Consider the following 15,107-nt stretch of genomic DNA (forward strand, 5'->3'; position numbering starts at 1 on the left):
TTATCATAGGAATGTTTTTTTTTCTTTGCTTATTAACAGTTATCTCTCAGGATTATCATGATAATTTCTATTCTGCTCTGTCTTCATACAACTTCTGCATGCAGTTACCCTTTTGGTTGGTTGTTGTATCTCTGTGTCCTATTTTGGTATCTGCCAATCCTCTTCTGTCTCATTGTGCAGTGTGTCAGCCTGTCTCTTCTCACCTTGCCTGTCTTTCCATTGACTGTTCGTCTCTGTTTACCTCGTCAACCTGTACCTCTCACCCATTTCCTTGCTATCCTCGAGCACTGGCTCTTCCAAAAGCTTAACCTGCACAGTTCCAAATGAATAAAATAAAAAGAGCACCTGTGAGGTGCAAATATCATTGGCAACTTTGCAAATGAGTGGCATGACAGAGTATGGTGGCCGGAAAATGAAAAGCATGCAGGGATGACAAAAACATTTGCACAAAATCAAAAGGAAGCCACACTTACAACCACCCAAAATGCTTAAGAATCAGCAAATAAGATTTGAGTTTTTGGGAGGAAGCATGATGCATTTGAGAGGTTGGACAAAATGTCAAATTGCAAAACAGCGAGAGAAAATAAAGAACAAAACAAACAAACAAATCAATAAATAAACAGCTGAAATGCATAGCCATGACAATAATCTGGAGGAGAAGCCTGACACCAAAAACAAAACAAACATACCTGCTTATCTTCCTTATTCTTCTTGCCCTCTTCAATGAGCTGTTGCTTCAATTTAAAGCCTTCTGCCGCAACCTCCGCTTGCTTTGCCAATAATTCATGCTCTTTGCGACCAAGCTCCCTGGGGTGGGGGAAAAGCGTCAAGAAACCACAGTTAGAAACAATCTCCAGAGGTAAATCCGAATGAACATTCCCAAAAAATCCAAAGGAGATGGGGGTTGATGGTTGGCAATTCCACCCAGTCTCTTGATCAACTAGACATCGCTCTGGTTGAAGAATTAGTGTAGTAGATAGTAGAAAAATCATGCAAATTATGATACAAGCATCAAATTTGGCATTTCTGTTCTGCAGGGCTTTCTAATCAAATCTGCCCAATTGGTCATTTGAAAATCCAAATTTTGAAGAAAAAAAAAAAACTTCAAAAAAACTTCAAAAAAAAAAAGTCACAGCTGGCTGAAATTCTTGAAGCGCAAGTGAACAACCCAGACAGAGAACCAAGGGGAGATGCAGTCATCATTGATGGCTCAGCACTTATCAATGCCCTACCTCAACGCACTTCAAAGATATTTGATGACAATGCTGAAGAAGACATCATCCCAAAGGTGGAATCCTATGGTGCCAGGTACGAGAGGGTGGACGTAGTGTTTGATGTGTACAAGAAGTCAAGTCTGAAGTCCGAGGCAAGGTCGAAAAGGGGGCAAGGAATCAGAAGAAGAGTGACAAGAACCAGTAAGACCCCAAGTAACTGGAGAAGCTTTCTTCGAGATGACAGCAACAAGACTGAGCTGTTTCACTTCCTTACGGAAAAGATGTGTGAAGCACAGACGACAAGCACAGTCATTGTCACAAAAGGAGAAGATGCCATTAGCAACACAAGGAAGTCACTGGATGCTGTGTCTCCATGTTGTCATGAAGAAGCTGACACTCAAATATTTGTACACACCAGGGATGCAACGACGGATGGTAGCAAGTCCATTATCATTAAGGCTAATGACACGGACGTACTAGTCATAGCAATATCTGAACTGCCATCCTTACAGGAACTAAGTCTTGAGAACATGTGGATTGCTTTTGGCCAAGGAGCCAAGGCGCGATGTATTCCAGTTCATGAGGTAGTTTCTGCAATAGGGCCTGAGAAAGCTCGAGGGATCCCATACTTCCATGCGTTCACTGGATGTGATGTCGTGTCTGCCTTCCGCGGTAAAGGGAAGAAAACTGCATGGCAGACTTGGAACGTCTTTGATGATGTTTCTGAAACATTCACCAATCTCAGCCAGCATCCAACATTGATTCGTGATCTTGACTTTTTTGAAGTTTATTTTTTTTCAAATTTTTCAAAACTTGGATTTTCAAATGGCCAATCAGGCAGATGTGATTAGAATCCCCTGGAGAACAAATGTGCCAAATTTGATGCGTGTATCATCATTTGCACGATTCCTCTCAAAAATTGCTGTTATCTGCCCCACTACAGGTGATGTGCAATGGCAGATGAAGCAGGTACAGTGGCTGGTAGTTGCTGGATATTTCTACATGCTCACACTGGTTGTGTTCTAACCCTCACAATCTTTCTTCAAATCGCCAAGGGGACGTGTTGTTTGATCCGATCAGGCAATCTTAGTATTGTGCGTTCCACGTACCGAGCTTCACATCGGCACTTAAACTCATAAATAACATTGCTGGTTGGTGAGGTGGGTAGCACATCCTTGTTGACTGACGTCAGCAAATAGCGAGAAGTAAAGATTACTCAGGGTTGCACAGCCAGAAACATGTTGGACACAATATGTTCGATTTGGATTTCAAACCTTCGTGATGATTGCCTTTTCCAGGGCATCCTGGACATTTTTCCAGACCAATCTTCCGATCTTATGTCGTGTATAGAAACTTGTGTATGTATCTCTTAACTATATGCTCAGGATGACCATTCTCACCGAGTATATTCATGATTTTGCCAATTTCAGCAGGAAGATTACAATGTGAACAAATCCTCTGTGCTCTGTTAACCAGGATATTGATCAAGGCAATTTTGTTTCTCCTGGAGCAGTAGGAGCCCCAGCGAGTATACTGCCCTGTGAAAGTGGGCTTCCGGTAGACGGATGTTGTGAAACCAAGGTTGGATCTATCAACCAACACGTCCAAAAATGGTAACGTATTTGACGATTCCAGCTCCATGGTAAACTTCACCATGACATCATTATGGTTGAACCAATCAGTGTCTACCTTATTGAGACCTGCGTATAAAGCACACGCCTTCACTTCCTTCTTCACTTGCTGCGATTTTTACCCTGAAGAGTGCAGCACGAAAAGCTTCAGTCACTATTATGTCATGTGTGTTTGTATCCATATTAAAGCTCTGTAGTACCAAACATCTGTTTCATATATATATATATATATATATATATATATATATATATATATATATATATATATATATATATATATATATATATATATTTATATATAGTTACAGATTTCAGAATCCGATCTGATGAATGCATACAAACATCAAAGTCCTCAGACAGTTATTTCCCTAAATGCATGTCGAGGATAGACCCATCCCCATGTCTGGGAGGATTCTAACTTTGATGTGTTGAGAAGGGTAAAGAATAGATTCCCTCTCTTATGGAAAGCTCCTTTTTAAGGCCCAGTCACACCTTGACGTTTTAGCCAGCAATGGCAACGTATTAAAATGTATGTAAAACGCTGGCTTACGTTGAACTTTTGATGTTTTTTTTTTAAAGATTCGGACATATTCATAACGACTTGGTCTTATGCATAACGTATCAGTAACGGACACAGAACGTTTCGTTGTGTTATAGATAACTTAAACCAACGAATGCTGAACCTGTTGTCGGCCTTCACAACCTATGCCCAACGATAGTCTAACTTATGCATAGCGCGCTGCAAGCATCGCCGACGATGACGTGGCGTAGGTTATGAAAAGGCTGCTGCACAACGATTCAAATCATAACCGCCGCAGAAATGGAAGTGTCAACATCGCAGTCACACCTTGGCGATCTTGCCAGCGTATGCCGACCTCTGAAAAATGCGTCTAAAACGCTGGTGCACGTCGAATACGGTATGGGTAAGTTTGGTATGCGTGAATAGAACGCTAAAGTACGCTATCATACATCGTATTAAATGGAGTACGTCTTGTAATTTTAAACATGTTGAAAATTTTACGACGTACTTGCCGTATGACACACGCTCCGCATGCGATGGGAATAAGTTGTTCGCACGATATGCGATCGTTGACACACATCGACACACGTTACTTGTAAGGTGCTCATAAGTCAAAACACGTCAAGGTAATGGTTCGCGTCAGTGTTCCAGACTCCCGGTTTTTGTTTTTTTCTTCGGTATGAAGGTGTTCAGTGTACAGTGCGGTTATGATTTAAATCGTTGAGAGGCAGCCTATCATATTATGTTATAACCGCACTAGAAATCGAAGTGTCAAAATCACCATCATACCGAAGGAAGGAAGAAAAAAAAAAAAACTAAAAAAAAAAAAAAAAACCAGGGAGTCTGGAACACTGACGCCAATCATTACCTTGATGGGTTTCGACTTATGAGCACCTTACAAGTAACGTGTGTCGACGTGTGTCAACGATCGCATGACGTGCCTACAACTTATGGCCAGCATTATGCGGAACGTGCGAGTCATACGCTGGTATAAGTCTTAAAATTTCAAGCATGGAAAATTTGAGGACAACCGAAAAGTACAACGTTTAAAGCCAGCGTACAACGACGTATGGCAGTGTTTTTCAGCGTGCTCTCAATGTTATCAAAACTTACCCATAACGTATTCGACGTGTATCAGCGTTTTAGACAAATTTTCCAAAAATCGGCATAAGCTGGCTAAAACGGCAAGGTGTGACTGGGCCTTTAGCAGCGTCTCGCATAGTGAACGCTGTTCTAAGAACGATCGGCGTTCTTCTTCTTCTTCTTCTTCTTCTTCTGAAGGCAAAACCTTTATATTCGACTCGGCTCTTTAATAACACGATCCGGATCTCCTTAAATACTAAGCACCTGTACACATCGTCGCATCGAGGGTGCCTTTTGAGAGCGTCTATCATGAACTTTTAAATATATTCAGACATTTGCTTTAAAGTTTTGAAAAGTTCACGTTACTATTTAAAGATTATTCCATTTAATGTATTGTAAATTCGTAAATACATTATTTATTTCGTAAATACACTATATTTCGTAAATACACTATGACGGGTCTCGCTATTGGCTCAATCAAGGCACGTGACGAAATATCGGAAGTTGTTTTTTTTTTGGGGGGGGGGGGTTTGTAGCCGACAAAACCTTTAGGACGCTGCTCTTGGACACATTTGTCCTTGTTCTCTTTACGACAGACACATTCATGCACGTGAAATAGCCGTTAGCCCAATGGAGGCTCACCCACTTATTTCTCCGACATTGACACCCCGTTCAGCAGCTCTCCAGACGCTAACTGGCTCTTTTTCATATTGGGCTGAACAATGAGGTTATAATTGTTGTTGACGTTTTATGAGTGCTTCACATTTTCGCTCGGTAATTCTGGCAAATGGCTGCTTCCTGCCATTCGTCCAGCACAACAAACATGGCATCGTAGGCCAGGAATGATCGCGAGATAGGCTGGTTGTCATGTGCAACGACGCGCAAATAGGTGGGGTGGATTTTGCTAGTCTGCTTAAGGCTCCGCCCAGACGGGCCGCCTATAATGAGGATAAGAGGTCCGTGTTTTTTTAGAGTGAGTTGGCGTCAGTGAGTTGGCGACAGTCAGTTGGCGATGGCTGGTTGAGATTCTGACAGCTTTGAGAGTCAGTTGGCAATAGCTGGTTGCGATTCTGACAGCTTTGAGAGTCAGTTGGCGATAGCTGGTTGCGGTTCTGACAGCTTTGCGAGTCACTTGGCGAAGGCTTTGAGAGATTTGCGAGTCAGTCAGTCAGTTGGCATCAGTGAGTTGGCGATGGTCAGTTTTGCGACAGTCAGTCAGCCAGTCAAATGGCTATTTTCGTCAATTTCCAGTCAGAAGGTTGATTCATCGATTTCCTGTCAGATGGTTGCTTCGTCGATTTCCAGTCAGAAGGTTGCTTTGTCGAATTCCAGTCAGAAGGTTGCTTCATCGAATTCCAGTCAGAAGGTTGCTTCGTCGATTTCCAGTCAGAAGATTGCTTCGTCGATTTCCAGTCAGAAGGTTGCTTCGTCGATTTCCAGTCAGAAGGTTGCTTCGTCGATTTCCAGTCAGAAGGTTGCTGAGCTGGCAACAGTTGGTGATGGCCTTGCAGCCTTACAGTTTCTCACAGCGCATCAGCTTCTCACAGCTCATAACAGCTGTCCGTCGGTCGTGGCTCCTGACGGTGGGTGACGCTCAGACGGTTAATGTTGGTTCTGCTCCAGACCAGCTCTTGGCGTACCTGATTTTTGGGGGTGACGTCGATTGGTGTTCGAGCCTGTCTGTGAGTGGGTGCACGGAAAGGCTGGGCGCTAGCAACGGACAAGGCACGCTTACACATTTCAGGACGTTTTATTTAACATATAACGACTTCTATTTGGTGAGCGAGACTGGGATTTCTCTCCCCCCCCCCCCACCCCCATGAATGATCTGCTGGGTACCCTTGTCTCATGTCTAATTGTTAAGTAAGGCATAGTGAAAAGCATCTGCTCTTTGTCTCTTTTTCTATCAGCACCTGATTAATTATTTATTTGCTTGTGATTATTTTGATTAATTTGGAATTTATTTCTTTTTACCACATAGAAATAAAAAGTTCATTTTATTTATTTATTTTGTAATTAATAAATTTCTTGTTGACGTTCCAACCTGTCCGTGCTTGTCCTTCCCTTCCATTGATCCAGCATTGTCCGAACCCAGAGAGACTGGGAGGTAATTACCACACAAATTGACCTGTAATAGTCAGCACGCACCAGCAGTGAAACGCTCGGCTGCTCTAATTAAGTTCTAATAAAGATAAGATTGATGCTTTGCCGAGGGTGCGCTCCCCGTTCAGAAAACCACGTGACCCATAGTTAAAAAGCAAAATTAGACTGTGGACACTGGAACTCGTGGTTAACTGATTAACATTCGTGGTTCTAAAGCAACCCACCGTACCACAAAGTTAATCGTGAGCGGTGGCCCCAGGTCCGGCTCTTCCGAGGACAAACGGGGATTAAACCTCATCAAAATACACTCAGTAACCATGGACGTAACAAGAATATATATATATATATATATATATATATATATATATATATATATATATATATATATATATATATATATATATATATATATATATATATCCGCATACTGATTTGGCATAGGTTTTACGCCGGATGCCCTTCCTGACGCAACCCTGGTCGCCTCTTATGACACAGGGATAAGGATTGGGTTTCGCCATGATTCCGGGCTGCCCTACACCCTCTCATAGCGTGGCGCAGCGCAGAACCCCCGTCCTCAAGCGATCCTCCAACCCAAGCCTCCGAGTCGCCGGATTACAGGCGCATGCCACTACGCCCGATATATATATATATATATATATATATATATATATATATATATATATATATATATATATATCGGGCGTAGTGGCATGCGCCTGTAATCCGGCGACTCGGAGGCTTGGGTTGGAGGATCGCTTGAGGACGGGGGTTCTGCGCTGCGCCACGCTATGAGAGGGTGTAGGGCAGCCCGGAATCATGGCGAAACCCAATCCTTATCCCTGTGTCATAAGAGGCGACCAGGGTTGCGTCAGGAAGGGCATCCGGCGTAAAACCTATGCCAAATCAGTATGCGGATCACAACGGATGATCCGCTGTGGCGACCCCCAACGGGAGCAGCCGAAAGACAAACAAAATATATATATATATATATATATATATATATATATATATATATATATATATATATATATATATATATATATATATATATATATATATATAGATATAGATATAGATATAGATATAGATATATACAGTACAGTGATGCGCCGCATAACGACGTTTCGGGCAACGACGGATCGCATACACGATGGTGGTCCCATAATCGCATTTACGACGGTGATCGCGTATACAACGGATCTGCCAGCTCCATTATAATGGAAATCGGCTTTCAAATTGAACCAATGTTTCCACGTTTACCTTCTCGCAAGTAAATTACCTTTGAATTGAAGAATTCCACAAATACATCGTTGTTGTTACAGTCGAAATTAAAACACAAATTTATTTTTAGTGAAGCTTTTTATGTTGTTAAAACAATCGCACTGTTCCGAAAATATATATCACAATTGACAGGTGCTTGTTTCTTCATTTATAAATGATAACATCGATGCAATGATTACGTATTTATAAAATCCAAACGTTATTTATTTACCTTTCTATAAACCATGCGAGAGGAGATTGTAAGCTGCTGCTAACAACACCGATGGCCGTCATGAACAGCACAAAGGTAAAACTAACGTGTCTTCCGTCTCTCTTGGATGTGTGTTACAATTGCCGACAGTATTCAGTACAGTAACATGCTGTACAGGTTTGTATCCGAGGAGCAATAGGCTACACCATATAGCCTAGGTGTCTAGGTTTGTGCAAGTATGATGTTCGAAAACGAAAAAAAATATATATATATATATATATATATATATATATATATATATATATATATATATATATATATATATATATATATATGTATAGACGTATATATATGATGTTCACCGGGCGTAGTGGCGTGCGCCTGTATTCCGGCTACTCGGAGGCTTGGGTTGGAGGATCGCTTGAGGACGGGTGCCCTGCACTGGGCAGCCCGGAATCATGGTGAAACCCAATCCTTATCCCTGTGTCGTAAGAGGCGACCAGGGTTGCGTCAGGAAGGGCATCCGGCGTAAAACCTGTGCCAAGTCAGTATGCGAATCATAACGGATGATCCGCTGTGGCGACCCCTAACGGGAGCAGCCGAAAGACGAACAACAACACAACATATATATGATGTTCGCACGACGACGACGTCGGCTAACGACGCATTTCTCAGAACGTAACCCCTTCCGTTAAGTGGCGCATGACTATATGTATATATATATATATATATATATATATATATATATATATATATATATATATATATATATATATATATATATATATATGTATATATATATATATATATTGTAGATTCTCGCCCGTTCGGCGTGCGCACGACCTTTTCAACCCAATCCAGGCCGCGCGTCCACCGAATGAGCAATCCATTCGTAGCTTCCGGATCAATGCCGAAACCCAGCTGCGGGTGTTGTTAACCACACCATAGATCAGCCAACTCTTCTGTCCACGCGCTACAGGGTCAATCGCCGAATTATCGAGGTACCTAATTATTCGCAGACAGAATTGCCGGGGATCTACACCTCAACGGAGCCTGCACGAAAACGAGCCGCTTAAGCAGCTCGTTCCATTTGCGATTGCCGAGCGGTTATATATCGCCAAGCCCCGTCGGACACGATTATCTTATCGGTGTTAAAAAACAGCTAACATTCCAAACGCTCCATGACAGTCAATGTGAGGAAGGGACGCAACGAGCAGGTGTCATTTAACAATGGGGAACATTTATTTCCATACACAGGCATGCAATGAATGGGGGGGATGGGGAAAAAGACACGAGCAAAAACCTACAGCCGAGTTCTACTATGAAATGTAAAGCAAATATAACATAAGCACTTAACAGTTTCCTACTTATTAGACGGGCCCACGGACACACGTACGCACACACACCCACGAAATGGTGGCTGATGCCTTTAATAAGGACTTCAACTCAGGGAACAGATGAGCTGAAACCCAGAACCTATCTCGAACCTCTCCATCTCGTGTGGTCTTCAAGCTGCTCGGACCCGGGCTCCAGCGAGAGCGAGCTGGATCCAATCGCCGTGAGCCGCGATCCTTCCCGAGCTCCAGCGAATCCTCTCGTGCTTCCGAACACGTGCTGGTGAGACGAGGCGCCGATCGTTCCCGTCGATGTGTCACTTCCTCGAAGAACCACCTCCAAGATGAGGCCAAGGAGTCGCACCAAGCCGGGAGCCAAGCGGAGAACAAAGAGCTCCAAGCCGAGCAACCAGCTCAACTCTCTTCCGATGAACAAAGCCTCTCACAACACGAACCAAGAACTCAGAGCCGAGCAACCAGCTCAATTCTCTTCAGATGAACAAAGCCTCTCACAACACGAACCAAGAACAAGAAGCAACCACCAGCAGCTCGAGCCGAGCAACCAGCTCAACTCTCTCCCGATGAACAAAGCCGACTCTCTTCGACGAACCAAGCCAGAGCCCAAAAAGCGAACCGAGCCAAGCAGAACCCGAAGGTCTGCTGAAAAGCCAAGCCAAGCAAAAAGCTCTCCAAAACGCCTCCACCTCGCCAAGCAGAACCCGAAGGCCTGCTGAAAAGCCTTCAAAAAGCCCCCAAAAAGCCTCAACCCTAACCAGAGCCAAGCAGAAGCCGAAGCTTACTACTGAACACGAACAAAGACGAGGATCTCTTCCTTATTCTTCTCCGCCCCTCCCCCGCTCCTGGCGTGACTCATCCCCCCGTGCTCACACAACCCCAGGTGGGAGGGAGTTGTTTACGTCATGAGTCATGGGACGGGAGGGCTCTTCTTCCTCTTCCCAGAAGAGGGGGAGGGTCGGCTTCCTTTGTGTTGTGATCGCTCCCTAACTATTATATTGTTACGTTTGAGGGGGGGGTATGCATTCAAAGGGTAATTAGGTATGCCATGCTGTTCGAGTTTACCAGGATCTCGATGTAATAAGTAGCAATTCAGTGGTGATAAGTTGTCTAGTAAATGTTCATTTCTTCAAGGGGGAAATGATAAATGTCACGTAATTAGATAGGGACACGGGATAGGGTAAGTGTGTCTGCGTAAACCCCTTTTGGTATTCTCTGAAGACTGGCCGTGACGTCACAGGACAGTGCAGCGGATGGCTCCGCCCCGTGATCACGATTGGCGGAAGGCGATGGCGGTGGGCCAATAAACGGCTCGATTGAAGTGACGAGGACCAAGGATAAAAAGGTTCTGTTCGGGGTCGAAAAGGAAGAGGAAGAAGATTACAACCAAAAGATCGTGGTTTTTTTGGTGTGGAAGCTGTGGCGGCAGAGAGCGTCCTGGTTGTTGTGCTGAATCGATCGTGTTCTTGATCGTGTCTGGGAGCCTTGCCGAGCCTCGTGCCTCGCTTTGGTTGGCTCTGGGGTTCTGCTGACTCGGAGTGCGGGGTCGGGCGGCGGGCGGACCTGCCTCCCTCTCCTGCTCGCGGCTTGGCGCCGGAGCTGGTTCCCTGGCGGCTGTGGGCGGACTTGGGCCAGGACCAGGAGGTCGACAGCACCGCTCCTGCCCCCCTGACGAGAGCAAGGCCGGCTCGTCCGACGCCGATCCAGGGACAGTTGCGTCCACACCACGGTCCAGCCTGACCGCCAGAAATAGCTACGTTTTGTGTGTGTGTGTGTGTGTGTGTGTGTGTGTGTGTGTGTGTGTGTGTGTGTGTGTGTGTGTGTGTGTGTGTGTGTGTGTGTGTGTGTGTGTGTGTGTGTGTGTGTGTGTGTGTGTGTGCGTGCGTGCGTGCTTGGCGCCTTAGAGGGATTGAGAACTGTATATTCATTGGAATTGTCTGTGTTTTTTCCCCACGCCCGATCCCACACCATCCCGTCGAATCGCCCCGGATCCCTCTTCTTGCCGAGTCTTGTTATTTCTGGTAATAATAAAAACAAATAAACATCATCAACTCAGTGAAAAGTGACTCGTGCCACCTTCCTCGTCCCGTTTGCGGTAGAGCGATTAGAACCGCCATGTTTGGGTTATAAACAAATAAATCGCCTCCATCGTTTCGGCTCATTCTACGTTGGCGGGACTGTTCAATCCCGTGGACGTCACAATATTGAATCGCAGCGCACTCAATCGATTTCTGCCCATTAAACAATGGAAGGTAAGCTATCTATGGAACATGCACTTATCGACATAACTGAGCTAAAGGAACCTGTATGTTGAGTGCGATCGAATTCCAAATTCGTAACAATATATCTCACACACACACACACACACACACACACACACACACACACACACACACACACACACACACACACACACACACACACACACACACACACACACACACACACACACACACACACACACACACACACAAAACCTTAAATATCATGGGGGTCACGTGGTCCTGTTAAATATGATGATATTCAAAACCGCGATAGTTATAACTAATTGCCGATGGGAATTAAGGGGGTTAGGTTCCTAGGCTTCGAGAAAATAAGAGGAAGGTCAGCGGCAGCCAAAAATACACACATAAAAATGGAAATAAACATGTAAAATAAATATAAATCGGTCTTTACGATGAAGTCTCCTACTCTTTAGAAGCAGATTAAAAACGTTTAGAAGCAATTAAACTTGCCCCCTTGCCTCCACCATTACTCCCCTATAATTCTCTCAGTTTTCCTTTGTAATCTGTCCATGTGTTTCTTTTATAAACCGTTCTGCAGTTCCATAAACCAGCAAATTAATAAAATTAAAAGAATCATGTTTGTCGATCGTTTTACACTGTGGTGTCATTCCATTATTGATGGTGCATGAGATGCAACAAAAGGCTCATGGTGCAAGAAAACCATCACCAATCAGCTCAAAAACAACGATAGGTCGAAATTAAACCCTGCGATAACTAAATCGGTACATAAAGAGGTTGCTGTGACTAGTCAAAACCCCCGATATTTAAAGGTTTAATGTACTGCATTGGGCATTTTTTATGTCCTTACCTGCTTGCCAAACTCACTGCTCGTGACATTCAATTGACCACCTTTATTGCTCGCATGCAAGATTGCCTTGATACCTCCACTGGTACACTCAATGTGTTGCCATCAATGGAACCCTCTACTCTCCTCTCGCAATGGAGACAAGAGTGCATCGAAGCAGTGTTCTCGGGCCCATTCTTGTTACTCATTTACATAAGATGACCTCTCTATTGCTCTCAAAAACCCACTTTTTGCAGATGACTCCCCATTGTCATACAGTACACCTATCCCACTGACAGGCAGACAAGAGCTGAATTACTTTCTGCTGATCTGAAATGAATTAGATGTTTGCTTGATAAATAGAACAAGGCTTTGCATCCTGACAAATTCCCCAGTCTCATCCTGTTGCTCGAGATATATCAAGTGAAATCACCTATATATTTCCATGATCAGCAAATGGCAGAGGTTCAGTCTTGAACTTCTAAGCTTATCAGCCACGACTTCTCCTGAGTCTCCAAGCCAGCACCCTCCATCATTCAGTCATTACTTGAAAAATCAGAACTATTCACAGCCAACAAAACCTTGGCATCTCTCTCCTGGATTCTGTAGAATATAAAGCTCTCAACATTTTGGCACACCTGCGATGACACTGAAATGCAAGGTCTGTTGCCCTGTCTTTTACAACTTACCTTCCAGTCTAGTTCCTTCAGCTCCGATAAATTAGACGACATTTCACGAACCTGCAAAAATCTTGAACTTTTGTTCCGCTATTCTGTGTGTCGTAGCACATATATGACATAGTAATGCTGCATTAACCTGTTATACTGCATTCAAACTCACAATATTGTTACAGATCTGGAAACCATTTGCATTCAACATACAGATGTCCCAAAAATCAGTTATGTAGTTAAGTATGTGTGTAGTCAGATCCCCTTCCTTTTGTCTAGTGGGAGAATCAAAGGCGTGCGTTGCGATTTCTTTTAGTTAGGTTGTTACATCTAACAAGCCATCTAACAACCATCCAAATCTGCATGACCCCTCGGCCCATCACGATCCACCACCAACCAGCGGCCTTCTCGCACCCTGACGTGCTAAGGCAAGATCTCGCGATTCAGGTTTCTCGGCTTCCACAAACGTTGTAACTTTTTCACGACGACCTTTGCAACATTGATACTGTTGCTCGACAAGTATGAACCCACGTGGAAGAGTGGGTGGGGTTTGCCGGCAGGGGCCGTTTCAGCGTTGATACTGTTACTCGTCAAGTATGAACCCACGTGGAAGAGTGGCTGGGGTTTCCTGGCAGGGGTCGAGGCCCCGCCCAGGAAGGGTGAGCCGTAGGACCCTGTCCAATCAAAGGCGGACAGCGAGGTGTGTTTCACCAAGGGCCCCTCCCCGTTGATGGGAGGTCGATAAATCCCCAAGCACTCTCCCAGAGCAGAGTTTTGGTGGGTTTTTGCTGTCACAAAATGGGTTTTTGGGGTTGTTACGAAGGGGTTGTTACGAAGGGGTTGTTACGAAGGGGTTGTTACGAAGGGGTTGTTACGAAGGGGTTGTTACGAAGGGGTTGTTACGAAGGGGTTGTTACGAAGGGGTTGTTACGAAGGGGTTGTTACGAAGGGGTTGTTACGAAGGGGTTGTTACGAAGGGGTTGTTACGAAGGGGTTGTTACGAAGGGGTTGTTACGAAGGGGTTGTTACGAAGGGGTTGTTACGAAGGGGTTGTTACGAAGGGGTTGTTACAAAGGGGTTGTTACAAAGGGGTTGTTACAAAGGGGTTGTTACAAAGGGGTTGTTACAAAGGGGTTGTTACAAAGGGGTTGTTACAAAGGGGTTGTTACAAAGGGGTTGTTACAAAGGGGTTGTTACAAAGGGGTTGTTACAAAGGGGTTGTTACAAAGGTTGTTCGGAGGTTTTCGACGGGGTTGTTGTTGAGCGTGCAGTTCTTTTGAAGCGGAGGGTTGAGCAGAAGGTCGTGAAGGCGGCAAACGTCTCTGCTGGCCCTCTACAAGGAAAGGAAAAAGCGACCCTGACCCCCCTCCATGGACCCCGCTATTCACCACTCGAGCTCCGCCACGAACCACGTCCCACACGTGCGACTGGGGACCAAACCAACATTTGTCAGGTGCCGCATCGCGGAGCACCCCTTTCCTCCGACGGTCAGGTACCCAGCCAAACTGACCCCCAGCTCGTCTCTCTCTTCGGCTGTGAGGGTCCAATAAAGAACTCTGGGTTTATTTTCATTTGTGTGTGTGTGTCTGCGTGTGGGCCCGTCTTTAAGTAGAACTGAATAAGTGTTTTTGGCTCATTGTAAATATTCCTTGCTTGCATATTCGCGTTGTCTTACCTTTGTCTTTTACTGTAAATAAAACTTGTTGGAAATGATCCCAGTCCGTTTCCGTCCTTCTTGCATTGGTCCAACATGGTTCGAATCTGAGTTTAGCCGGGTTTTTATACCCGATAATCCTTTCATTCCAGCCTGCACGGCTTTGGCAGTTTTCGCTCGGCTGCACCCGAACCGGAGTTGGTAGTCAGTAGTTGGAACTCTACCGCAGTCCGTAGTGACCCGGTTCGAGCAAGACATGCTGATGGCGTGGTTTCCCCGGTAGTCGAAATCACGTAGTTTATTTGGTGAATTGGTTATAGACAAATAGACCCTACGCTACGCGGT

General features: G+C 44.6%; 1 protein-coding gene across 3 annotated transcripts in view; it reads right to left on the reverse strand.

The window, feature by feature from the left end:
• The window catches only part of PRKCSH (PRKCSH beta subunit of glucosidase II), a 259,864-nt gene that overhangs the window by 204,076 nt on the left and 40,681 nt on the right, over nt 1–15,107 (reverse strand). For all 3 annotated transcript variants that reach the window (XM_085885531.1, XM_085885532.1, XM_085885529.1), the window contains one exon: nt 690–807. In XM_085885531.1, the coding sequence (XP_085741657.1) occupies nt 690–807 (118 nt within the window). The remainder of the gene's footprint in view (nt 1–689; nt 808–15,107) is intronic.

Source organism: Eptatretus burgeri, chromosome 6 (assembly GCF_056783735.1).
Source record: "Eptatretus burgeri isolate ZD-2024b chromosome 6, Ebu_testis_v1, whole genome shotgun sequence".
NCBI classification, from domain to species: Eukaryota; Metazoa; Chordata; class Myxini; order Myxiniformes; family Myxinidae; genus Eptatretus; species Eptatretus burgeri.